The sequence below is a fragment of the Moschus berezovskii genome, chromosome 6, assembly GCF_049115385.1.
Source record: "Moschus berezovskii isolate FMDL1 chromosome 6, NW_MosBer_1.0, whole genome shotgun sequence".
Lineage (NCBI taxonomy): Eukaryota > Metazoa > Chordata > Mammalia > Artiodactyla > Moschidae > Moschus > Moschus berezovskii.
The window spans coordinates 71,985,731-72,010,888 of record NC_142465.1 but is presented as its reverse complement, the minus strand read 5'-3'; the positions used below and the strand labels follow the sequence as shown (position 1 = coordinate 72,010,888).

General features: G+C 42.5%; 1 protein-coding gene across 1 annotated transcript in view; it reads right to left on the bottom strand.

Annotated features, from left to right (window-relative positions):
• The window catches only part of STAB2 (stabilin 2), a 174,679-nt gene extending 149,730 nt beyond the window's left edge, over positions 1-24,949 (bottom strand). Inside the window, exons 1-5 of the mRNA XM_055394412.2 lie at positions 24,756-24,949; positions 20,222-20,355; positions 17,381-17,496; positions 5,122-5,207; positions 4,242-4,311 (exon numbers count right to left, since the gene is read on the bottom strand). Coding sequence (XP_055250387.2) covers positions 4,242-4,311; positions 5,122-5,207; positions 17,381-17,496; positions 20,222-20,355; positions 24,756-24,833 — 484 coding nt within the window. The 5' untranslated portion in view covers positions 24,834-24,949. The remainder of the gene's footprint in view (positions 1-4,241; positions 4,312-5,121; positions 5,208-17,380; positions 17,497-20,221; positions 20,356-24,755) is intronic.
• Between the last annotated feature and the right edge of the window lie 209 nt (positions 24,950-25,158).

The following is a 25,158-nucleotide window of genomic DNA, read 5'->3' as shown; positions in this document are numbered from 1 at the left end:
GCAGCGAAAGCCATGACCACTGGGGTCAGAGGGACAGGGCACAAAGCCCCCTGTGCCATGCCCCTTGGCAGAGCAGGCTGCCCTCTAGTGTTCCTGTAGCATCCTGCGTGTGTGGTGCACACAGGCTCAGAAGCATCACCCACATTTCCAGATCCTTGGGGGTGGGGAGCTATTCTTTCCCCTCTTTGGATGCCCATCACCTGTCAGGGATCTAACGCAAGGCGGATGTGTGCCAGGGGCTGAATGGTGCAGTGATTGGGTGCCCAGGTTCTGGAGTAAGACACCTGGGGTCAAACCTTGCCTCTATTCCTGAAGTAGCTGCGGGACCTTGAGCAACCTCACTGCTTCTTCATCAGTAACACAAGGAACTCAGCTAGCAGAGCTGTTCCAAAGAGAGTCTGTGTGTCAAGCCTTGTGCACTGCCTGGTGCCCAGCAGGCATTCAGCTACTGGTCTTAACAAGACATGACGTGGGGCTGATCTGGGGTCACGTGAGAGAGACGGGGCCTTGTCTTCTGCCCTAACCTGGGGTTAGGCACTGAGCAGGCGAGGGCCTTGGCAGTTGAGATGAACACCCTTGATAAATGCAGCTTGAAGTTACCTCTAAGCACATCAAGAATCAGATAGGAGAACGCTCCGGCAGCAGGTTAAAGTCAGAGTTAAAAATAAAACTGCAACTCACAGCTGTCCTACTTACAGGCAGAACTGCCACCGCCAACGGCCAGAGCCTCAGTGGGTGAACCAACACTGGCACCCAGTGGATGCTTGGCTAAAAAGGTTTGCAGGTTCCCCCAGTTCTTGCCAGTGGGAAATGGTCAGCATCGCTGAGCCATCCATTGTCAGTCACAGGTGAATGAATGCTCTCCTTCCTGTAGAACTGCTCTTGTCCTCTCTTAATATCAACACGTGCTTTCACCAAGTGTTCATGACATGCTGCTAAGAGCTTTGCTACAGGTTAATCCCATGAGGCAGGTATTATTATTCCTGTTTTACAGACGAGGAGGTCATAGAGAGGTTAAGTAGCTTGCCTCATATCCCATAGCAACTGGGCCTGGTTTCAAACTCAGGCCAGACTGACTTGAAGCCTGCTCTCTTGGCCATTATGGTCTAGAGCTACACTATCCAATATGGTAGCCACTAGCTACTTGAAGCTATTTAAGTTGAGTAACATGAGCTAAGGGGCTTCCCAAGTGGGGCTAGAGGTAAAGAAACTGCCTGCCAGTGAAGGAGATATAAGAGTCAGGTTCAATCCCTGGGTCAGAAAGATCCCTTGGAGGAGGGCACAGCAACCCACTCAGGTATTCTTGCCTAGAGAATCCGATGGACAGAGGAGCGTGGTGGGTTACAGTCCATGGGGTCACAAAGAGTTGGACACAACTGAAGTGACTTAGCATGCACACACGCCTTGAGGCTACCATGTTGGATAGCGAAGATCAGGACATTCTATCATCTCGTAAAGTTTTGTTGGAACTAAGAACTGGGAGTCTTATCTCCCAAATCTCAATTTAGGTTTCCAATTTTCTGGCTCAAAAATTTGGGTTTTCAACAAACCACCTTGCTCCCTTTCACTTGCCCTTTTCCCATGGCACAAAGAGGTGTAAAGAGAGTCCACTTTTTAAATTAAATAATGTTTGGAATTTCCATGTATGTCTATGCTCACTGGCAACCAACACGTTTCCTGGAGGTAACATGAGCTCATCTTCTTTCTAAATTTTCATCCACAAACAATTACTTGGCTTTCTTGCTAAGTAAGTGGTGTGGGATTCTTTCTTCCCATTTCAGTATTTAATTAAAATATGTGATTTAAATTGTATTGTGGCAAGGAAGGGACAATATTTTTTATCATGTTCTTGGCAAACAATTGGTTGATTACATTTTACTGTCTTTTAATGTATTAGTTTGGCCAAAAAGGTCATTCAGGTTTTTCTGTAACCTGAAAGTTCATTCAGATTTTTCCGTTACAGAAAAACGCAAATGACCTTTTTGGCCAATCCAATATACTGTTAAAGAAACACTCAGAATGCTAACACCTGGTTTAAATTTGCTTTTGCTAACACTCTTATGAAATAATCTTTCATAAAATGATGGATTAAGAAAAACATAAGATTGGGAGGGAACACTAGGAAACAGTAAATATTAATAATAGTCATAATAATTGCTAACACTTGTTGTGCACCAATTATCTCATTAGATCCTCATGATAATTCTAAAGGAGGCAATGTTTCTATTTTTACAAAAGAAGATGCAAAAAGGGTGCTCAGTAAACTTAAGGTTTCCACAATTTGAAGCAGCCCTGGGACTGAAACCTAGCCTGAGTCTAAGTCTAATCACCTCGACACCATGCCTCCCAACACCCATGCTTCTGGGTCAGGACAGAAGCAGATAAAGACAGCATCGGCCTTCAAGGACCCCATGGATTAGAGGGAGATAATATCTTCATTATTACAAAGGAAACTTGCTATGGAGTGCACAAACTTACGGGGTGGGATGTCTGTATTTTTCTTGCCAAAAATATTTGAATCAATGCAGTACCTACCAAATATGATTTTTCCATAAAAGCCAAACCAAAGTGGTGCTGGAGAAAGGTCACCTGACCTACCCTTTTTTGGAGACTAAGGAGCTGGCAGACACTGTCCCTACCATGCCTGCATCCTCAGACCTCACCAAGTCCACGCGTTCCGCTCCCCTCTAGTAGCAGGAGCCCATGGACACTTCCTGGGGTGGCTGCTCCACTGACTGCTTCACTGGAGGCTGGAAGTGCCAGGAAATGAATGACCCTGCCCTAATGACCACATGTGTTAGCTTCCTGTTGCTGTTGTAACAAATTGCCACAAACGTAGTGTCTTAAACCACACACATTTACTACTGTCTTACAGTTTGGGAGGTCAGAAACCCAAAGCAGTTGTACGAAGATCAATCAAGGTTTTGGTGGTTCCACTCCTTTCTGGAGGGGAGCATTCTTTCCCTGCCTTTTTCAGCTTTGAGATGCTGCCCACACTGCCTGGCTCGTGGTCCCCCCCACCTTCAAAGCCAGCAAGACGGAGTCTTTCTCCCATCTCGCCACTCTTACATCTCATCATCTGGAATCTTTCACACGTCAGAAGGTATCATCTGTATCTTCTGTCTCTGTCTCCCTCCTCCACATTGAAGGACCTTTGTGATGACGTTGAGTCTACCAGGATAATCCTGGATAATCTCTTCATGGTAAAGTCAGATAATTAGCAACTATAATTCCAGTTCAGTTCAGTTGCTCGGTCGTGTCCGACTCTTTGCGACCCCATGGACTGCAGCGTGCCAGGCTTCCCTGTCCATCACCAACTCCTGGAGCTTGCTCAAACTCATGTCCATCGAGTCGGTGATGCCATCCATCCCTCTGTCATCTGCTACCTTAATTTCCGCTGGCCATGAAAGGCAACATATTCCCAAGTCCATGGTATTAGACTATGGACATTTTGGTGGTGAGGGAGTGGGCTTCCATTATTCTGCCTACTACCCCAAGGCTCCCTCTCCTCTCAGGTGAGGTAACTCCAAGGGGAGTGTTCTCTGCGGACTCCAGAGTTCCCCAGGGGATTAAGCTCTAGTCATCCACGTTGGTCTCTGGCTTGACAGCCCACCCTTTATTTCCTCTATGTCACTTTCTTAGTATTTCCCTGGGTCCCCTCTCAAATATGCTACTTATACTGAGAACGTTTGCAGAATGGGTCAACTTCTGGGGGGAACCAACAATGATAGAGTGGACAAACCTATGTTGGGGACAAATCCATAATCTGCAAAATGGGACCAACCACCTCTGATGACCTCAGGTGTTTGTGAACTCCCGAAAGGAAGGGATAGGTTAGAATGTGTTGGGACCTGTGGTGGATACAGAGACTCTGGGGAGAAGGTCAGTGCTGAGACCACAGTCTAGAAAGACCTCAGGGAATAGCTGGGCAGGAAAAGAACAGGTGGATGTTGGATCCTGGAGCCTAGAGAGGTAATCCTATGCCCCCGAGTTTGTCAGGAAGCATTCCTGGTAAGTGGCTGCCTGCAAGTGCCGAAAACCACAGACATACTGTTGGTCCTTTCAGACTGCCTTTTGAAAGATCTGTTGTCAACTCTTCGTCTTGTCCGTGCAGCCTTGGTTTGGAGAACTGTTCTGCATTCCCCTCCACGGAACTTTATTTCCGGGGTGTTGAGGCGTATAAGCCATGTCTGACTTTGGACCTGCACAAATGCGCTCGATGACGCCAAAGTGAGACATACCTGCTGAACAACTCGGCCCAAATACGTCGTCAGCAGCGCAGATTTCACAGGCTGTTCCACCGAATCCTTCCTGCAGGACACCAGCGGGGAGGGTGTTAGACCCAAGCAATCTGTGTTACCCACGAAGACCACAGATTTCTAACTATCTGGGCAGCATTCGTTTCCCAAATGGATCTCCCCTCTGTGCCTGTCCTGAAAGTCTCTTTCTTCCTTGCTCTTTTTTGTTATAATTTGTATATTCATTCCTTGAATCAGTCTGGAGCTAAGAGTCTGGAGCTCTTCTGAGGAAAGCCGCTTCAAAGGTATAACTAGAGAACCAGCACTGCCGGCCACATCCTAAATCCACCCAAGGTGAAATGAATACATTCTCAGTTTTGCATTTCTAAAGACAGTTGAGCTCAATTCTTTTCAGAGGATTTCTTTGTATTCCCATAGTGTAAGGCTTGAAGCTTGCAAAAAGTCCATTTCATGGGATAGCAAAGAAATTCCTCAACTGGCAGACCAAGCGCTCACCTATACGTCTGAGTACAGCTTCAAAGACTAGTCTGCTTATAGTGGTGACTTGGAAGGGTAACAATGACACAATTTTTAGAGCCCTGCATTGTTCTCATCTCAGTTTTTCAACAAGTATAATTGCTTCAGTATTATCATTAAATTCATTTTACAGATGGATTCACTTAAGGCTGAGCAGTTAACTGACTCGCTCTAAGGTCCCCCAGCCTGTAATGTGTCATTTTATTGCCCACTGCATACACTTCCCCCACCCACCCCCACTAATATCGCTGTTTCTTAGAGTCTTCACCCAGTGCGTGTTTACAGAGGGACAACAGGTAAGGAGAAAGCAGAGTCAGGAAGGAGGAGAACACTGTTTTGAACTTACTTGGCACAGGCAGCTTCCATTTCCTTCCATACCTTCAGCACAATGGCCCCGGCCACTGCAGGGGGACCTCGCTCCTCCTGGGCATTCTGGGGAATCAAAGGGCAGATACATTCATTTGAAACTGCACACAAGCATTCTGCAAAGATGCATGAAGCATGTGCTAGGTGCCAGGGATAAGAAGTAATTGAAGACCCTGCAGGCATTATCTAGGGTTACGTAGGGGAGAGGAGTGAATCACAATGTAGTCAGGGGCTGTACTAGGACCCTGTCAGGCCTTCTGTCCCTTCTTGAGCATCTGCTGTTCACTTTACAATCAACTAATTAACTCATCCCCGTTACAACCCCCAGGGGTTTTATGCTTCTTAGGCTGCTGGGAGGTGATGAGTCAGTGGGTCTTTGCATGGGGATGGTTATGTTTTGTCTGGGCGGGGCACCAGGCACGGTCCATAGTACTTCAGCCAGAGTCTGCTGTGAACGAGCTTAGCGAGGAGTGAGTATCTGGACATTCAAGTGGACAAAGACTTGCTTCAGAGGAAAGTGCAGCCCTAGGCAGCTGGTGTAAGGCCAGCTGTCCTGCCCACATGGAGCTTATACTCTAGGTTTCAATTAACAGTGGGGACACAAGATCAAAATGTATACTCTGTAACTTCAGGATGATCTCAGTCTAATGCCTTCATTTAGAAATTATTTTTCACCAGAATATAGCAGGAATGAGAGAGGAGACATTGCCACAAATCTTAGAGACATTAAAAGGATAATAATCAGATACTAGAGTCGGACACGACTGAGCGACTTCACTTTCACTTTCATGCATTGGAGAAGGAAATGGCAACCCACTCCAGTGTTCTTGCCTGGAGAATCCCAGGGACAGCGGAGCCTGGTGGGCTGCCATCTATGGGGTCACACAGAGTCGGACACGACTGACGTGACTTAGCAGCAGCAGCAGGAACAACTTTATGCCAATAAACTTTCCAATGTAGATGAGGTGAATAAATTCATTGTTCCAAACTACCAAAGATCTTCCCTGGTGGCTCAGGTGGTAATGAATCTGCCTGCAATTTGGGAGATCTGAGTTCAATCCCTGGAGAATGTAATGGCAACGCACTCCAGTATTCTTGCTTGGGAAGTCCTATGGACAGAGAAGCCTGGCGGGCTATAGTCCATGGGGTCGCAAAGAGTCAGACATGACTGAGTGACTAAAACACACACACCAGAGATCATTCAAGTGAAAATAGATAACCTGAATATCCTTGTATCTATTTAAGAAATTTAATTTGAAGTTAAAATCCTCCCCACAAGGAAAACTCCATGCCTATGGATTCCTGGTGAATATTACTTTACACTTAAGGAAGAAATCATATCAATTATAAAAAAAATTCTTCTAAAAAGTTGAAGAAGAGAGAACACTTCCCAGTTCATTCTATACAAAGAGCATTATTACTCTGATTCCCAAACTTGACAAATACATCACAAGAAAACTACAGACCAACATCTCTGATGAAGTGAAGTCGTGTCTGACTCTTTGAGACCCCATGGATTGTAGCCTGTCAGGCTCCTCCCTCCATGGGATTTTCCAGGCAAGAATACTGGAGTGGGTTGCCATTTCCTTCTCCGGGGGATCTTCCCAACCCAGGAATCGAACCCAGGTCTCCTGCATTGTAGGCAGATGCTTTTACCACCTGAGCCACCAGGGAAGTCCCACATAGATGTAAATTCTTTAAAATCTAGAACAAATATTGAACATTAAAAAATTCTAAACAAAATTATGCCCACTGAATCCAATGGTATACAAAACATAATACATCATGGTCAGTGCAGTAAGGTAAGAAAAAAAAAGACGCAGAATGGATACAGATTGGAAAAGAAATGAAAATTTTCTTGATTCTCAGACAAGAAATGATTTTCCATATAGAAAATTCAAAACAATCTTCAAAAATTCATTAGAACTAATACATGAATTTATAAGTTCTCAGGACACAAGGACACATAAACAAAAATCAATTACATTTCTATAAACTAACATGAAACTGCTGATAATTGAAATAAAAGTATATAAGTAAACTAAACACGAAAGTAAAAACTCAGGGGTGAATACAAGAATTGTGCAAAATCTGCAAGATGAAATCTATAAAACACTGGCAAAAATAATTTAAAAATCCAAGATACACTGTGGTTATGGATTAAAAGAGTCAATATTTTAGGTTGTCCCTAAACTGATCTATAGATTTATTGCAATTTTAGTTAAAATCCTAGCAGGATTTTTTGGGAAGAAATTGATAAACTGATTCTTTATATGGAAAAGTAAAAGAACTAGAGTAACCAGGTTAATTTTGAAAATGACCAAATTGGAAGATTTATACTACTTAATTTCAAGACTTACTATGCTGCTGCTGCTGCTAAGTCACTTCAGTCATGTCCGACTCTGTGTGACCCCATAGACGGAAGCCCAACCAGGCTCCCCCATCCCTGGGATTCTCCAGGCAAGAACACTGGAGTGGGTTGCCATTTCCTTCTCCAATGTGTCAAAGTGGAAAGTGAAAAGTGAAAGTGAAGTCACTCAGTCGTGTCCGACCCTTAGCGACCCCACGGACTGCAGCCTACCAGGCTCCTCCATCCATGGGATTTTCTAGGCAATAGTACTGGAGTGGCTTGCCATTGCCTTCTCTGCAAGACTTACTATAAAGCTACAGTAATCATGATAGTGTGGTAAGGTGAAGGCATAAATACATAGATCAATGGAGCAGAATAGAGTCCAGAAATAGATCCACATATTGATGATTGATTTATTTTATATAAGGGTCCAAAGGCAATGGTGCTGGAATTATCAGATATTTGTATAAAAAGACATGAACTTTGATTCAGGCCACAAGTCATAGGCTAAAGTTAACTTGTAATGGATGACAGACCTAAAAGTAATGCCTAAAACTACAAAGCTTCTAGGAGGAAACATAGAAGAAAATCTTTGTGATATTAGATTAGGCAAAGATTTCTAGATGTGATACAAAAAGCAATTTTTATGACAGAAAAATTGAAATATTTGACATCATCAAAATTAAGAATGCTTGCTCCTCAAAAGGTACTGTATGGAGAGTGGAAAGACAAGCCACAGACTTTGAGGAAACATTTATATACCATATACCAAATAAAAGACATATCTCAAATAGTTAAAGGACTCTCAAAACTTAGTAGTAAGAAAACAACCTGAATGATACATTAATAGCAAATAAGCACATGAACCACGTAAATTAAAACAAGCTGCAATAAAATGCCTCTGATCAGAATGGCTGAGATTAAGGAAAAAATATCTGATTATACCAAGTGGTATCAAGGACACCAAACAATTTGAACTTTCACACATTGTCGGTGGGAATGAAAAAATGATGCAGACACATGGGAAGAGTTTGGCAATTCTTATAAAGTTAAAATACGTTCAATACACAATCCAGGACTCCCACTTCTAAGTATTGACTCTCAAGTGAAATGAAAACTAATGTTTACATTAAAACCTGTACATGAATGTTCATAGCAGCTTTATTCTTAGTTGCACCAAATTGGAAACCCAAATGTCTTTCAGCTGGTGAACAGGTGAACTGGGTAGACAATGGTGGACTATGAAACATTAGAAAAGAATGAACTGCTGATCTTGTAACATGGATGAATCTCAAACGTATATGCTAAGTGAGAGAAACCAGAGAATACTGTATGATTCCAATCATAGGACACAAAGGCACAGTCACAGGCACAGAAAACAGATCAGTAATGCCAGGGGTTGGGAGTTGAGGGAGAACTTGACCACAAAGAGTATTTTGGGGAATGACCTAGCTGTTCCCTATCTCGACTGTTGTCCTTGCTACACAACTGTTTAGGCTCATCAAAGTGTGTATAACTTTACACCAAAAAAGGAGAATTTTACTGTATGTAACTCATGACTTAAGCATAAATGAAAAATCCATTAGCAGATCATGTTCTTCAATGACAGATTTGGAAAAAGTAGCCAATGTTCCTATAAATAATTAAACTTTACTTCCATGTAGACCTCCGGGGTGTCTACTTCCATAGTTTATACTCACTGGAAAGGAAAACAAATTAAGACACTAGAGTCAGAAAGGGCTGTTTCTAAACACGTGGTAAACAATTTCCTACCTCCAACCTCTAAATTTGTTCATTTGAATACTTCAGTGTAGTTGTAAAAATATCCATGTTCAGGAGGTGTTTCTTCAGGTCCAAAAAACCATTGAGCAAACCACTGAGCCAGATGCTGGTCTTAGAAAGACCAATATGATTTGTTTATCCTTTCTGTGCAGTCCTGTTTTATTATTATTGTTGTTGTTAGCAATCGAGACTCGGGTGGAATGCTAAGCACTGTATACATATTGCATCAGTGTATTTAATCTCTACAACTGTGAACTATTACTCTTCACCCTATGGAATGGTTATATTCACCATTTTATCTATGAGGATACTGAGGTAGGTCACCACCAGGCTGCTGGGCTCAGAGATAATGATTCACTTGGACCTGGTCTTACTTTAAAGCCTTGTGATTGTGCTTCTCTGAATGAATTGCTTATAATTATTTTAAATGGCTTAAATATTTTATAAGTCATTCATTTAATGAATTAGTTAAACCTTCACTAAGTGCCCTCAATTATCTTCAAAGCTGGTAATGTTTCCTCCATGTCCTCACCAGAAAGTGAAGATTTAGTAAGAACAGAAAAGGGCCTGTGTGCAGTGAGGGGCTGATAAGGCAACCTTGGTGCTTCAGGCTGATCTCTCAAGAGGTGCCCCGATGCCTCCTTCTCTGAAATGAGCAGCCTGATCCATGCAGGGCCCATTGAGTGTCTGCCTATGGTGGGGCTAAGGATGGGGGCGCCTGCTAGCTGGAATTGGCTGTCTCCAGGAGTCTTCCTAAGCCTAAGCATCACATGTTCTTCAGGGGACATGAGGCTTTCTCTGTAGTATGTTCCTCCTTCTGGACAGCCATCTCAGCTGGTGGCTTGTGACCCACCAGGCTAAAGGGCAAAGTGAATGTTTACTGTTATGGACTGGATATCCATGCTCCCCAATTCATATGCTAATGCCCTGACCTCCAACGTGATAACACTAGGAGGGGAGGCTTTGGGATATCATTAAGTTTAAATGAGATCATGAGGGTGGGGACCCCATGATGAGTCTAGGGCCCTTATAAGAGAAAGAAGGACCAGAGCTTTCTCTCTGCCATGTGAGGCCATAGAGAGAAGGCAGCCATCTGCAAGCCAGAAAGAAGATCCTCCCTGGGAACCAAAAACTGCTGGCTTGGTGAACTTGGATTTCCCAGCCTCTAGAACTATGAGAAATAAATGTCTGTTTTATGGTATTCTGTTAAAGCAACTTCAGCAGACCAACCCACTACTGTCCCCACATTTCTGAAGGGCAGGCCTTTGCTTTGACCTGAGGCATCAGGGTGACCCATGGGGTCCACAGAAAGGCAGACACTGGTGGGAAGAAAAATAATAAACCCAAGGGATCACAAGCCATATAAAAAATGAGATGCACAGAAATGTCCTAAGTGGGGAGGTAGTTATCAGCTCAACAGGAGATGGAGAGAACGTGAATACGTATTATTGCTGAGCAGTTTGCATGCATGGTCTCATTCTCACAACAACTGTACTAGGAAGCTCTCATCCTTGTCTTCCTTTCCAGGATACAGAGAGCAAAACGGAGGCTGAGAGAGGTAAGTAACTTGCCTAAGATCACAGGTCGGGTAAGTGTTGGAGTTGCCATTGCAATCAGGCCCACCTCAAGATTTTGAGTCCTGAAAACTAAGCCAGAGTATACAAGATCATTAGAATATAAAACTAAACCAAGACACACCTCCCGAACTAAAGAGGCCAGCCAGTGATCTGAGAACCACAGAAACAGAATTGGTAAGTAGCACATTCTGAATACCTACTATCCGCCAGGCACATCCCAGGTACTTTATATGCACCAGCTCCCTTAGTCCTCAGCACCACCTTTGCAGGTAGGGTTACCACCAGGGCTTCCTAGGTGGCACTAGTGGTAAAGAACCAGCCTACCAATGCAGGAGACATGAGAGTTCAATCCCTGGGTCTGGAAGATCCCCTGGAGAAGGGAATGGCAACCCATTCCAGTAATCTTGCCTGGATAATCTCATGGACAGAGAAGCCCGGCGGGCTACAGTTCATAGGGTCGCAAAGAGTCAGACACGACTGAAGCAACTTAGCACCCATGCATATTACCACTACCATCTCCGTCTTACGGATGAGAAAACTGAGACCAAAGGATTCATTTACCAGATAAAATATAGGCTGCCAGTTAAATTTCAATTGCAGATAAGCAATGAATAATTTTTTAGAATAAGCATGTCCCAAATACCGTATGCCTATTTGTTGTTTATCTGCAATTGACTTAACTGGGTATCCTCTAGTGTTATTTGATAAATCTGGCAACTGGGCAGGGAGGGTAAGTAACTAGCAAGGTCCCAGAAGGAGAATGTGGTAAAGGCGATTTAACTTCAGTGATTACAACCTTTGTAAAGCCACACTGCCTCTTAGTGCCAGGTTGGAACTAGAGGGGGACTCCAGTGTCAAGGAATCAGCTCCAGGCAGGTGACAGGCTCCCAGCTAACAGTGGAAGCAAGATTGCCAGGAGTAGGCTCGTGGGGGACAGGCTGCTTTTCCAGCAGTTGACTTGGCAACACAACCAGGTATTTGGGTAAGGAGACAGGAATGGGTTGTAGCTGGGGCTCTTCAGAAGACAGCCCTTGTTTCCTGTTCTGTTCTGCAGTTACTAGCTGGCTCTCCTTGGGCAAGCTGAAAAATGCCTCAAAGTCTCAGGGTTCTTACCTGGACTCTCAGGTGTGTCTGTTTTCCCTCATCTATTTTTACATCCCTGTCTCTCAATCTGTGAGCTCCTTGTGGGTAGAGACTGGGCTTATCATGTAGGAGACTGTGAGCAGCATACAGCAGGGGTTCAAGAAATGTTTGAATTTTATAAGTTGACCAACCCAGGAAGGAACTCTGGAAAAAAGTTAGCATGAATGTGAGAGGATGGAGAATCCTCATCTGTTGTCCTATATCGAACGTTTTAACAATCTGTGAAAACAACTTGTTTGGTCTTAAAATCAAAATTTTAAAAGTGTACATTTCTTTCCTGCTTCTCAAACCATTTTCTATCACCTCAGGCCCCTTCTGTGGTGTTGGAGAAGACTCTTGAGAGTCCCTTGGACTGTAAGGAGATTGACTGGAGATCAAACCAGGCAATCCTAAACGATCCTGGGAAGGATTGAAGGCAGGAGGAAAAGGGGATGACAGAGGACGAGATGGTTGGATGGAATCACCAACTCAGTGGACACGAGTTTGAGCGAGCTCCAGAGATGGTGAAGGACAGGGCAGTCTGGCGTGCTGCAGTTCACGAGGTTGCAAAGAGCTGGACACGACTGAGCAACTGAACCAACAACAGGCCCTCATTAGGAAAAAAAGTTGGTGAGAATTGACATTTTCAGCAACCACCCTTGAAAAAGCTCTTCTAGAATTTGTTCTCAAGGCATGTTTCTGAAACCTGGGGGAGGGCTCAGGCAGCTGATAAAGCTATTTTTAGTCATTATCACATTTCCCTTTGGTCACCACTGCTCTGAGGGTCTCACATCGTGACTTTGCTCACGCAGGAGGCTTACTCAGACAAGCTGTCAGCAAATCATCAGACGTTCTGTTCTTTCAAAGGCAGATAACGAACTTCCTGGCCAGCAAGAGGCCAGGGACCTCCCTGTAACTTTATCTTCCAAGGAACTCCAGAGGTGGCCACTTGTGTCACTGTCTTTGTTTCAAAGCCTGTTGCACAGTGCTAGACAGAGACTATATCCTGGTTTGTAAAAATGGTGAATAATCCACTGACAGCTTTAGCTGGAATTGTCTGCCTGGGAAATTGATATGAAACTAGCTTCTTTGTGTGAACTCAGTGTGAATTTGTCACTCACAGCCAAGAAGGACATGCCTCACAGAGTGTTTTCAAATCCACGTGGGCCATTATTTGCAACCCAGGAAGTGAATGGCAGGAAACATACAAGAGGAAAGGATAAGAAGTCTGAAGATGCAGTGACATGATGCAAAAAAATAAATGTGCCTAATTTGATGGCATTGACTTCACAAAGCATCAAGGCCATTTCTATATGAAATAATCAGATTGAAACAATTGAGTTTCTGTGTAACCCTACACCCACATTGTTTTTCTGACCCTCTTGAGATTTTGCACAAATCTGCTAAAGTTCACAGTAGGATAAAAAAGAACTGGAATGTTCAAATTGAAACATCCATTTCCTCTGAAATAGAATATTGGTTGTTCAATATTGTTCAAATGTGATTAAGTTTCAAGGTTAAAAATGTTTTTGTGCTTATGAGAAGAGACTCCCATACAAAGTTTTGAAAAGGCAGTACAAGTTTTAATGAGGGAGAAGCAAGGTAAACCTGAGTAGAAACATCTTCCTGACATCAGGATGACATATTTTTTTCCCCAGGGGCGAATTCCTGCCTTATTCCTAATTTTAGAAGATGAGTCAGTTTTTTCTTTGTGCTTTTCTGTGTTTTCTGTTTTCAGAGTTGATCATTGAATTATCTAATTTTGAATAAGGCATTATGAAAATAATTTTAAAAGTAACCCAGAGGTGTTGATTGTGAATGTCTTTGTCAATAGCATTGAGAAGGAAGTGGATTCCGCCCTTGCCTTGGAAAGAAGCCTGTTCCAGGGCTTGTACTTCCTCAAAAAGAAGGATGGACACATGTCAGTGGCTCTGAAATGGCCCTATCCTTTCAGCAATGTAAAGCAATAATCAAGATCTCACTTATCATCACTGCAAAATGGGAGAGGTGAAATACACAGCCAAGTAGAGCATTTATCTCTTTCCTGAGCCAAAGGAAGGAAGCCTTTTGAGACGTTTGGTATGTTTGGAAGATGAAGATAAATGGGAGTGCCCTTCTGCCCCAACGAGAGAACAGCAGAAAAATATCCTGACCTTGGTTTCCACATTTTGCTTCTCTGGCCTTGAGATCTATCACAAAGAAAGGCCTGAACATTCAAGGAAATCTGTGACTCCTTCGATTGTAGGTGCAAGTATTGCCATAATTTTGGTGTAGCCAGTGTGATGCATGAAACCCACCAGAGATTTTGAATCCTGTTGGCTGCTTTATGAATGACCCACTGTTTAAAAGGAGCTCAGAGAAAGGAGTCATTTTATCTGCCTTTCATGATCAGAGGTCTGTTTGACTCTGATTCTCTTGTTCATTCATTCATAAAATGTTTACAGAGCTTTCTTTGTGTCATAGACTCTACTAAGTACTTTCGCCTATATTGATGTTTTAAAATCCCTCCTAGAGTTTTGTAAGGTAGGACTCTCTAACCTCATTTGATAGCTAAGGAGACTGTTGGGGAAGCAGCAAATCATTTGCCCAAATTAGCGATGAGGGGAATAGGTTCAAACCTCAAACTTCTGGTAGCTGGCCCTGGGTTCTTTTGCTCTCTGGGCTGTGGTCTGTCATGCACTAGACTGGATATGCTCACTTTCACTACTGCATCTTAGACAAAGCCTTTTCGTGTCTACTGTGTGTCTGATTAACTTAAGATCACATTAGTTTCTGTGGATTAGAAAGAGAAAAGCACATACATTCAATTTTATCAGGATGATTCTGTGAACTGGATGTGACCATGACCCTATTTGATGTTTAAAAGAAAGTTCACATCTGGATGTCTGGGTTAATTGCTTCATTCTGATGTGACCAACTCTTAGAACACAAACTGCCAACATGTTAAGGTGAAACAGAGCACAATGGTTAACTGAGAGGGGCCAAGGTACCCTAAACCCCAAACCTTGACCTTCCCAGGGTAAGGAGCGTGATCCAGAAATTGACTGGGAGGGCTGAAGGAACCTACCAAACAGAAGAAAAGTTAGAATGCTCAACACCACTAATGATCAGGAAAATGCACATCGAAACCACAATGATACGTCACCTCACACCTGCCACTATGGTTATCATCAAAAAGAACACAGCCAACAAGTGCTGGAAGGATGTGGAGAAAAGGGGACCTTTGTATACTGTTGGTGGGAATGGAAACTGGTGTAGCCACTGTGGAAAACATTTTGGAGGTTCCTCCAAAAACTAAAATTAAAACTACCATAGTGAAGTACCTCGGTAGTGTCTGACTCTTTGCGACCCCGTGGACTGTAACCCGCCAGGCTCCTCCGTCCATGGGATTCTCCAGGCAAGAATACTGGAGTGGGTTGCCATTTCCTTCTCCAGGGGATCTTCCCGACCCAGGGATCGAATTTGGGTCTCCCACATTGCAGGTAGATTCTTTACTGTCTGAGCCACTGGGGAACTACCATATGATCCAACAATTCCATTCCTGGGTATATATTTGAAAGAGATACGTACCCCAATATTCATATCAGCATTATTTACAATTGCCAAGATCATATATTAAAGCAACCCAAGATTCCATCAACCGATGAACGGATAAAGAAGATGTGGTATATATAATGGAATATGACTCAGTCATAAAAAAAGAATGAAATTTTGCCATTTGCAACAACACAGACGAACTTGGAGGGTATTATGCTGAGTGAAATAAGTCAGAGAAAGACAAATATCGTATGATGTTGCTTATATATGGGGTCTAAAAATATAACAAACTTGTCAGTATAAGCAACCTCACAGATATAGAGAATGAACTAGTGGTTACCTGTGGGAGAGAAGGAAGGGAAAGGGGCAAATATTGAGGCAGGAGATTAAGAGGTACAAACTATTTGGTAGGAAATAAGCTACAAGGATATGCTGTACAACACAGGGAATATAGACAGCATTTTATAAGTGGAGTGTAAACTTTAAAAATTGGGAATCACTGTATTGTATACCTGTAACTTATATAATATGGTACAACAATTACAATTAATAAAACCATGGGAACAAATAAAAAATACTTGTAAAAAAAGAGAAATTAGAAACACACTGGGAACTCCTTTTTTTTTTAGTAAGACAAATTCTGTTCCAGGCAGTGGGACATAATTGAAAGAGGGCAGACTTTGGTGACAGGCAGCCCCAAACTTGAATGTGCCTCATTTACTGACCCCAAGGAGACAGGCAAGAGATAATCTTTAAATGGTATTTCTCAGGCAGGATGGGAATAAGAAAGTATAACTTAAAGATTTATATTAAGAATTAAATCAGATTATATAGGTCAACTACTTTCTCTAGTTCCTAATGTCAGCAGTGTTGAGTAAATTGAAATTATTGTTCATTCAATCACTAGTTAAAAAAACAGGCAATATTATGCATATAATATGGGCTCAACTATTTACAAGCAATATGGGGGAGAAAAGGAACAAGGAAATAAGCCAAAGTATTTATAGTTTTCTATGTGTAATAGAATACAAGTCACTACTTTTTCCTCTTTCTTTATACTTTTCTAAATTTTACAAGCTATGTACAATTTTCTCATGTTATTTTAATGAGAAAAAAACAAAGCAAAAGAGAACTAATCTCTCCCTTTAAGTAGATCCTTAAAATGTTTTCATTACATCTTAGAAGATGGAAAATGAATGGTAAATTCATGAATAAAAATGCCTGACTTTTACTATCCCTCCCTCTGCAAAAGGGATCTCATGTAATTAGCATGTTGTTAACAGGGACTTAGTCACTGCTTGAGTGTCAACATCTTTAATCAAGATAGAAGTTTGGTTTCAGCTGAGAAATGTTATGTTTGACCACAGGAGTTCGAACTATACCACTGATTCAGGTTTGGCCAGTGGTTTTTCTTATAATGGAACCTGGTCATTACAGAGTTTGCTACTGCATCCTAAGACAAGTTTTTAGAAGAGTTAATGATTATTTTGGTTGCTAAACAATAACCATAGTCTTTGAGATACTGTAATCAAATGTCTTTTTAAACAAAACTGTATTGAGATCTTACTAGTCCAGCATTCTTACTCCCTTTCTATGGCCAGTAAAGTCTTTTATAAAAATGAATATCCTTTCAGTTGCCCCCCTTTTCTGACTTGGAAAGGAATTGTCTTAAAGAGAGATCCCTAAAGAGAGAAAAGCAGATATCAATATAAAAGCTGAAAGGGCTGAAAAGGTTTTCCACATATGGATGGAAAAGGAACTTTCTAGAAAAAGATGCTAACATTCTCTTTTATCAGGCTTCCTTCCTCTTGATTTCCTGTACAATGAGACATTGAGAAGCAAATATCAAAGAAACACGGCAGGCCACTTACCCATGCAGTCTGGGCCCCAGTGGCCCGGACAGCACTGAGGCTGGAGATAATCCTTCCTACAGATATGGCGGCATCCGGGGAGAGACAGGGAGTATGCTCTGACCTCAAAGGTGTACCTTGAAGGGAAAAAGTGGATGTTCACCCATGATTACAGCAACTCAGTGAACTCTGAGCAGTGAGATTGCCATAGGTTTTTATTCAGGTCTTCCAGTTCAGTTCAGTTCAGTCGCTCAGTCGTGACCGACTCTTTGCGACCCCATGAATCACAGCACACCAGGCCTCCCTGTCCGTCACCAACTCCTGGAGTTCACTCAAACTCATGTCCATTGAATCGGTGATGCCATCCAGCCATCGCATTCTCTGTCGTCCCCTTCTCCTCCCGCCCCCAATCCTTCCCAGCATCAGAGTCTGTCTTTACACTTGCCTATATTGTGAAATATGTAGATTGAACACATTTTGCTTCCTAGGTAAAATAAAGCTTAATCATGATTCATCTTTAATGTAAGAGATGGATCAAGAAAATCAGGGAAGGATGAAACACGGGTGAAATATCTAAAATGTTAGAAATAAAGTTAATAGAATGAAAGAAACGATACTAGGTTCTAGGCATATGTTAGATGTAGACTTCAGACTTGTCACTGAGTGTCCTAGCAGCCGGTGAAAGAAGGGAAAGTTCAAGCGTTATGTGATGCACAGTATCTGTGGTTTTAAAATGAACTGACCATTTAGGACTTGTAAGTTTTTTGCAGATGCTATAGATAGAAAATTTCTGTGAAAAGTGTTCTAAGGTAGGGAGCAATATTTGCCATGGTTTCCTTGCGAGAGAATCAAGTTCTTTAGAACAGTTTTTGTTACCAGCTGAGGAACAGATATTCTATGGAGGTTAAACACTTGTCTATTTACAGGGATCTTTGCACGGGTGGCTTATTCCAGGACACGACTGCAGTGCATCTAAAGCATTCTTCCATGACTGTCATTTCTTTTCACTGGGCCATTAAGAATAGTGTGATGCTGAGTTCAAGGTTGTATCCCTAAACCAGTCCCTGGAATGTTGCTGATTCACTGCAGAGCTACTGGCTTTGTGGGCACTCGAGCTGGAGATAGAGTTGGTTATTTCTTTGAAAGGCTGAACATACTGGCATGGACATTTCTTCACAAAGAAGGGGAAAGGGACAGCCCAAAAGAAAATGAAATGTCCCCTCAAGAACCAGGCATGGCATAGAAAACAAACCAAAGGGGAAAGTGGGGGGTGGTAAATTAGGAGGGATTAACAGATACACACTACTATATATAAAAGAGATAAGCAACAAGGACCTACGGTATAGCACAGGGAACTATATTCGGTATCTTGTCATAAACTATAAAGAAAAAGAATACATGTACATAACTGAATCACTTTGCGGTCTACATGAAACTAACACTGTAGATCAGCTATATTTCAATTAAAATTTTATATTAAACAAACCAGCCTTGGGTTTGTTTCAGCATAAGTGAGTGACATGTTAAAGTCCCCACTTATAAAATAGACAGCATGAGTGCAATAATCATATTCTTCGTGTTTGTGGGAAGGGGAAGAAGTTGCGGGGGGGGGGGCACATAGCCAACTGCCCATGTTGGTCGTGAAGAGTACAGCATAAAGAATGTTCTAAGTCCCCCTATAATTTTAACTTTGAGCCCCAAGTCTTTCTGATGCACTTTCTCAGAGGATCTGAGTGGTCAACTGCTGCACATCCTTGCTAATACCAGGCCAGTTAATGCTGGGAAACTTCTACTAAAAATGATAACTTGGGGTTTTAGAATATAGTACAGTTAACTGCATTAGGGCTTCCCAGGTGGCACTAGTGGTAAAGAGCCCGCCTGCCAATGCAAGACTTAAGAGATTTGGGTTTGATCACTGGGTTGGGAAGATCCCCAAAGGAAAGCATGACAACCCACTCCACTATTCTTGCCTGGAGAATTGCATGGACAGAGGAGCCTGGTGGGCTACAGTCCGTGGGCTCACAAAGAGTTGGACGTGACTGAAGTGACTTAGCATGTAATGATGCATAGCTGCATTAAGCAAACGTGAATTTAAAATAGTGTAATATAACAGAGTTAATTGTTTCATTTTACCATTTTACACAAAACTTTTCCAGTCCCTCACCCCTGAAATAAAAGCAAACTCGTTGAATATTCTAATTTTTAAATTAAGAGACTGAGTAAATTAAAACTTGTGTTTGCATTTGAGCTGCCTGGCTGCATTCATGAGCTGGTGGGCAGAAATGCTCATCATCCTTTGCAAGGATTAAACTTGAATTATGAGAGTTTTGAGGTCAAAAAGAGGTCTTCAAGAATGCACCACTCACCTAAAATGCAACAAACCTGTCTCCCATCTCTGGGTTTTATAGTTGATATCAGGGTGCAGAGCTTGTTAGTAAGATGACTATCAGGCCCAAGGCCTTTCTAAATTGTATTTTTAAAAATCAATTTTTATTGGAGTATAGTTGCTTTACAATGTTGTATTAGTTTCAAAGAAGACCCAAGGCTTTTAACATGCACTGACTAGAACTATTTCCAGAGGAAACAAACCCCAGATTTTCAAAATAAAGGAGGGCAAGATGAGAGGAGAATATTTCGGTGCAGTGAAATGTAGTCAATTTTGTATGAAAATGTGAATTGTAATATAATTTTTAGACTCACAGTCATAGTCGTGAGTTGCTGAAGTTTGGGCTCAATGTAACCTCAGAACAAGAAAAAAAGCATGGAAATGCTTTGTAGTTTTAAGTCGGGAAGTTTCCATTTGGATCCACAATCCCTTAATTTCTGACTCCAGCACAGTATACATTATCTCATGATAAGTACCTGCAATCTCGGATCCCGGCAGTGCCATTGGTAATCTTGGTGTAACTATCTGGGCACTTCACTCCAAAGTTGACTGAGCAGGACTGGCACTCAGTTCTAATTGTAAGGAGAGACTTCTTATCACATCTTTTCCCCTGTGAAAACATAAAAAAGAAAAAAAAATCAAATCCCACTAGCAGAGCCTGGATTGGCCAATCTCCTCCATCAGCTTCATGTAAATGAAATGACACAGATGGCAATGAGGTTGATTGGTGATGACTGGCCAGTCTTTTCATCAGATCTAAAAGGAGTGTAGGGATCAACAGGGATCAGTGTCTGCCATGGGAAGCTGCTGCTGGTACCATGCCTTTGCCATCACAGATCTGAAGTCTGGAGCCTGGCAAAATAGGGCAATGTCCCTATTTACATATATTCAAATGGGAAACTGAAAGTATACTGCAGGGTACACTTTTCAAATGGGAAATTGTAAGCGGGTTCTTCAAGGTCAATTGTTCATCGATCAACAGGTCACCAGAATATTCTTTCAGCATCGATTCCATAGGAATAACGTGGTATAGGTGCTAAATGAAGCATACTGTGCCTGCTCCACAGACGTTTACAATCTCTCGTTACAATCCGGCTAGGATGTGGGCTCCATGAGGGTGGTGATCTTTTCTATCTTGTCTTCTGCTGCACTCTGAACACATGGACCAGTGTCTAGCACACAGTAGAGTTTAGTAATGATTTGTTGATTGAATGAATGACTTGTGGGAAATCACACAGACACACCATAAATAGTCATTTGGCAACAGCAGGTGGCAGAGAATTCACTGCTAAAGTGAACGATGCAGACACACTTTGGCCTTGTCTTCAGGGTCCCTCATCCATGATTCTGGTGCTGATCTTCCATGGATTTCCCCCTCTTTCTCAAGCTTCCTTCATACCCCCATCAAGCTTAAGCGGCAGTTTTGTACAATGAAAACAGATTGAACTTGGGACTCAAAGGACCTAAGATTGGAATCAAGTTCTGCATCTTGCTAAATAGACAGTCACAAATGAATCCCTTATTCTTTGCCATCATCTGTAAAGGGGGGATATTGATAACCACTCTGCAGGTTATTGAGACCTCTGAGTGGTATAACATGTGCAAATCATCTGGCCCAGTATCTGGAAAGTCACAGGCCATAAATGCAGTTCCTGTGATGCTTCTCTGGTTTTTTTTTTTTTGGCCACACTATACAGCATTCAATTATAATAGTTCTCTAATCAGGGTCTGAACCCATGTCTCCTGCATTGGAGGCTTCCCAGGTAGCACAGCTCAGTGGTAAAGAATATACTTGACACTACAGGAGACATGAGTTCAATCCCTAGATCAGGAAGATCCCCTGGAGTAGGAAATGGCAACCCACTCCAGTGATCTTGCCTGGAAAATTCCATGGACAGAGGAGCCTGGCAGGCTACAGTCCATGGGGCCGCAAAATGTCAGACATGACTGAGCAGGCACACCTGCACACAAATGCAGTCTTAACCCCTGGACCACCAGGGAAGTCCTGCTGCTTCTCTGTTCTTACCTCTGTGCTTGGCCTGTCACCTCTACTGATCAGAGTGTTCTTTCCTCTTCCCTTGGCGACCCAAACCTTGTCTCCTTTAATACCCTGTGTCACCATGTCCACAAAACCACACTCATCGTTCTTCTCTCAACTCCTCCTCTCCCTATGGCTGGTCAGTGAAGAATGTTTTGTGGTCTCTCCATTAGAAAGACCCTTGCAGGAGAGGACCACTTTCTCCTATTTCTTTGTCATCCCTTGGGTCTGGCACTAGGTTAGGGGTGGTGGGAGCATCATAGCTACTTCTAAATTCACTGAAATATGTGAGGGCTGCATAAGAAGAAAGCTTACATTTACAGGGAAATTTATGGTCATGCAAGCTTCCAAAGGCATCATCTTATTTGATCTCAACCACCATAGAGATAAGTGGAGGAGGTTATCACTATCCTCACTTTGGAGGGGAGAAAACTGAGGTGGGGGAGGTTCAGTGACTCGGCCAAGGTCACCCTGTCGGTGATTTTGATTCCTTGATCAACCATTGCTCTTCCCTACACACTATAGTGGCATATAGAAAACAAACATCTGTTTTTACTGGCAGGTTTCATTTGGCAACCAGTCCATTCTAAGGGAGATCGATCCTGGGTGTTCATTGGAGGGACTGATGCTGAAGCTGAAACTGCAATACTTTGGCCACCTCATGCGACGAGTTGACTCACTGGAAAAGACTCTGATGCTGGGAAAGGTTGGGGGCGGGAGGAGAAGGGGACGACAGAGAATGAGATGGCTGGATGGCATCACCGACTCTTTGGACATGGGTTTGAGTGAGCTCTGGGAGTTGGTGATGGACAGGGAGGCCTGGCATGCTGTGATTCATGGGGTCGCGGAGAGTCGGACACGACTGAGTGACTGAACTGAACTGAACTGAATGAACCAAATAGCACTGGAATGTTCTTTGTGGACTAATAAAAGCCACTCTTAGATATTGCTTGAATTCTTTCCCTTTAATGGTTAGGGCACATCTGCATTTTTAAAATAGGATTTTCTTTACATTAGGGTTCACTATTTAGATAAGTATATGGGGTGACATTACTTTGTCTTTTCTATCTTAGCAAGCCAGAATTAATACTGTCTTTTCAAGAAATCCCTTGACCTTCAAATGATTCTTTTCAAGTGGAAAGCCTCATTATCTCTCTCATATGGTCCCGTCTGAAGAGTAAATTCAGCTACTGTTGTTTGTGGAGCAAGGTCAAGGGAGAAACTGAAGCTTAGAGGGACTAAGTAACTCACTCAGGGTTCAACAGCTAGTAAGCCATGCAGCATAGAGAATGAAAAAGGAGTGAGTGTTAATCCCTCAGTCGTATCTCTTTGCGACGTCATAGACTGCAGTGCACCAGGTGCCTCTGTCCATGAAATTCTCCAGGCAAGAAAACTGGAGTTGGTTGCCATGCCCTTCTCCAGGGGATCTTCCTCACCCAGGGACTGAACCCGGGTCTCCTGCATTGCAAGAGATTCTCTACCATCTGAACCATTACAGAAGCCTAGTCACTTGTCTTCAAATAGCTGTTAGTTCAATCTTGATTTAACAAGAAAGCCCCAGTTCAATCTTGCCCGTACCTAATCTCAGAGCTGGAGCACTTAACCCATCTGCCATCTTCCAACATTTTAGTGAAAAACATTATCAGAGTATAGTCAATTGGAGTAAAATTGGTATTGATAAAGTTTTCCTGGCACGGGGAGGAACAATGGGGATTTGGGGATTAGCAGGGGCAAACTTTTATCTGTGGGATGATAAGCAACAAGGTCCTACTGTATAACAAAGTGAACTATACAATATCCCATGACAAAACATAATGAAAAAATATTAAAAAAAGGACATATATAGCTGAGTCATTTGGCTGTACAGAAGAAATTAACACATCATGGTAAATCAGTTATACTTCAATAAAATTAAAAAAAAATTGCCTGTCACAAAACAGACTCACAGACATAGAGAACAGAACTGTAGTTGCATGGGCTGGGGGGATATGGGAGGGGTGTATTGGGAGTTTGGGATCAGCAGACTTAAACTAGTATACAGAGAACAGATAAACTGCAATGTCTTATTGCATGGCACAGGACACACTCAATATCCCGTAATAAACCAGCATGGAAAGAACATGAAAAAAGACTGTGTATATATATATGTAGAAAAATTGCCTGGCACAGATGCCGAGTCATGCTTATGATTTATTATTCATAAAGTAGAAACCCTGACTTGTGAAATACATTTTAAATAAATCACTTAGATCCTATCTCTCACATACACTGCTATATTTTTTTGGCTGCATAGCTTGTGTTATCTTAAGTTTCCTGACCAGGGATCAAACCAATGGCCCCTGCAGTAGAGTGCTAACTTCTGGACCGCCAGGGAGGTCCCTCACATACCCTCCTCTAGCCTAGACTTGCTGCAGAGCTGGTTCTGAACCTGCTCTATGATGACAACTCATGTGAATCTGCCAGACAGGCAGGCGTGCTGGTGTCCTTCCCCACGCCACTGATTCCACTACCCTGGGTCCTTTGACTACAACTCATGGTAGGTAGATGGATGGATTCCTGGCATTTTGGTGACCTTGTGTTTCTCAGTCAGTTATGACCTGACCTGGAATTCCCCAGAGCTCCTCTCTACTCGTCTCTCTACAGTCATTGTTATTTTCAACATTCAGAATGATGCAATGGGAGGCATTCATTAAAACAAACAAACAGAAAAGATAGCAAAATCCACAATGGAGAGAGGAACGTTGGGGCTAAAATCAGAGATCCCAGCGATTGCATTTTAGCACAGAATGGAACCAACTGGGTTACTACCCCTTCAGACAAATGGATCCTTGTTAGCATCCTATTCTCCATAAGCTTTCTATTTTGTGAAGCCCAGAGAGTACACTTTATTCATGACCATGTAGGAAAGCAAAAGGTTTTAAACACAATCGTGAAGGGAAACAAATTTTGAAAAAACATAAGTTTCATCTTACCTGTTCTGCAGTTTCGGACAGGGAGCAGAGATTTTGTACCACCAATCCAAGAAAGAAAAGTATTACGCTTTGTAGCATGGTGAGGAAATATTTGCTTCTCCGCGTCAGGCACCTGTCAGGACTGTGTAGCTACTTAAATTTAGTTTGATGAACGCCCAGTGAATTCTTTCTCATTTCAGTGTTTGCTTTTAAATCTTTTCCTCTCCTTTTCCTGGATTGTAATAGATGATATGCGAGAGCTGCCTCTAGACAGGAAAAATGGCCAATCTAGGGGTCGTGCTGAAATCGGCCACTCTCAACTGTATACATGTCCTGGCTCAATGACAGGATATCCTGAAGGGGCCAAGGCAGAGACATGATCCGGAAATTTTGTGCCTTGTGAAACTCCCAAGAAAAAGCTCCT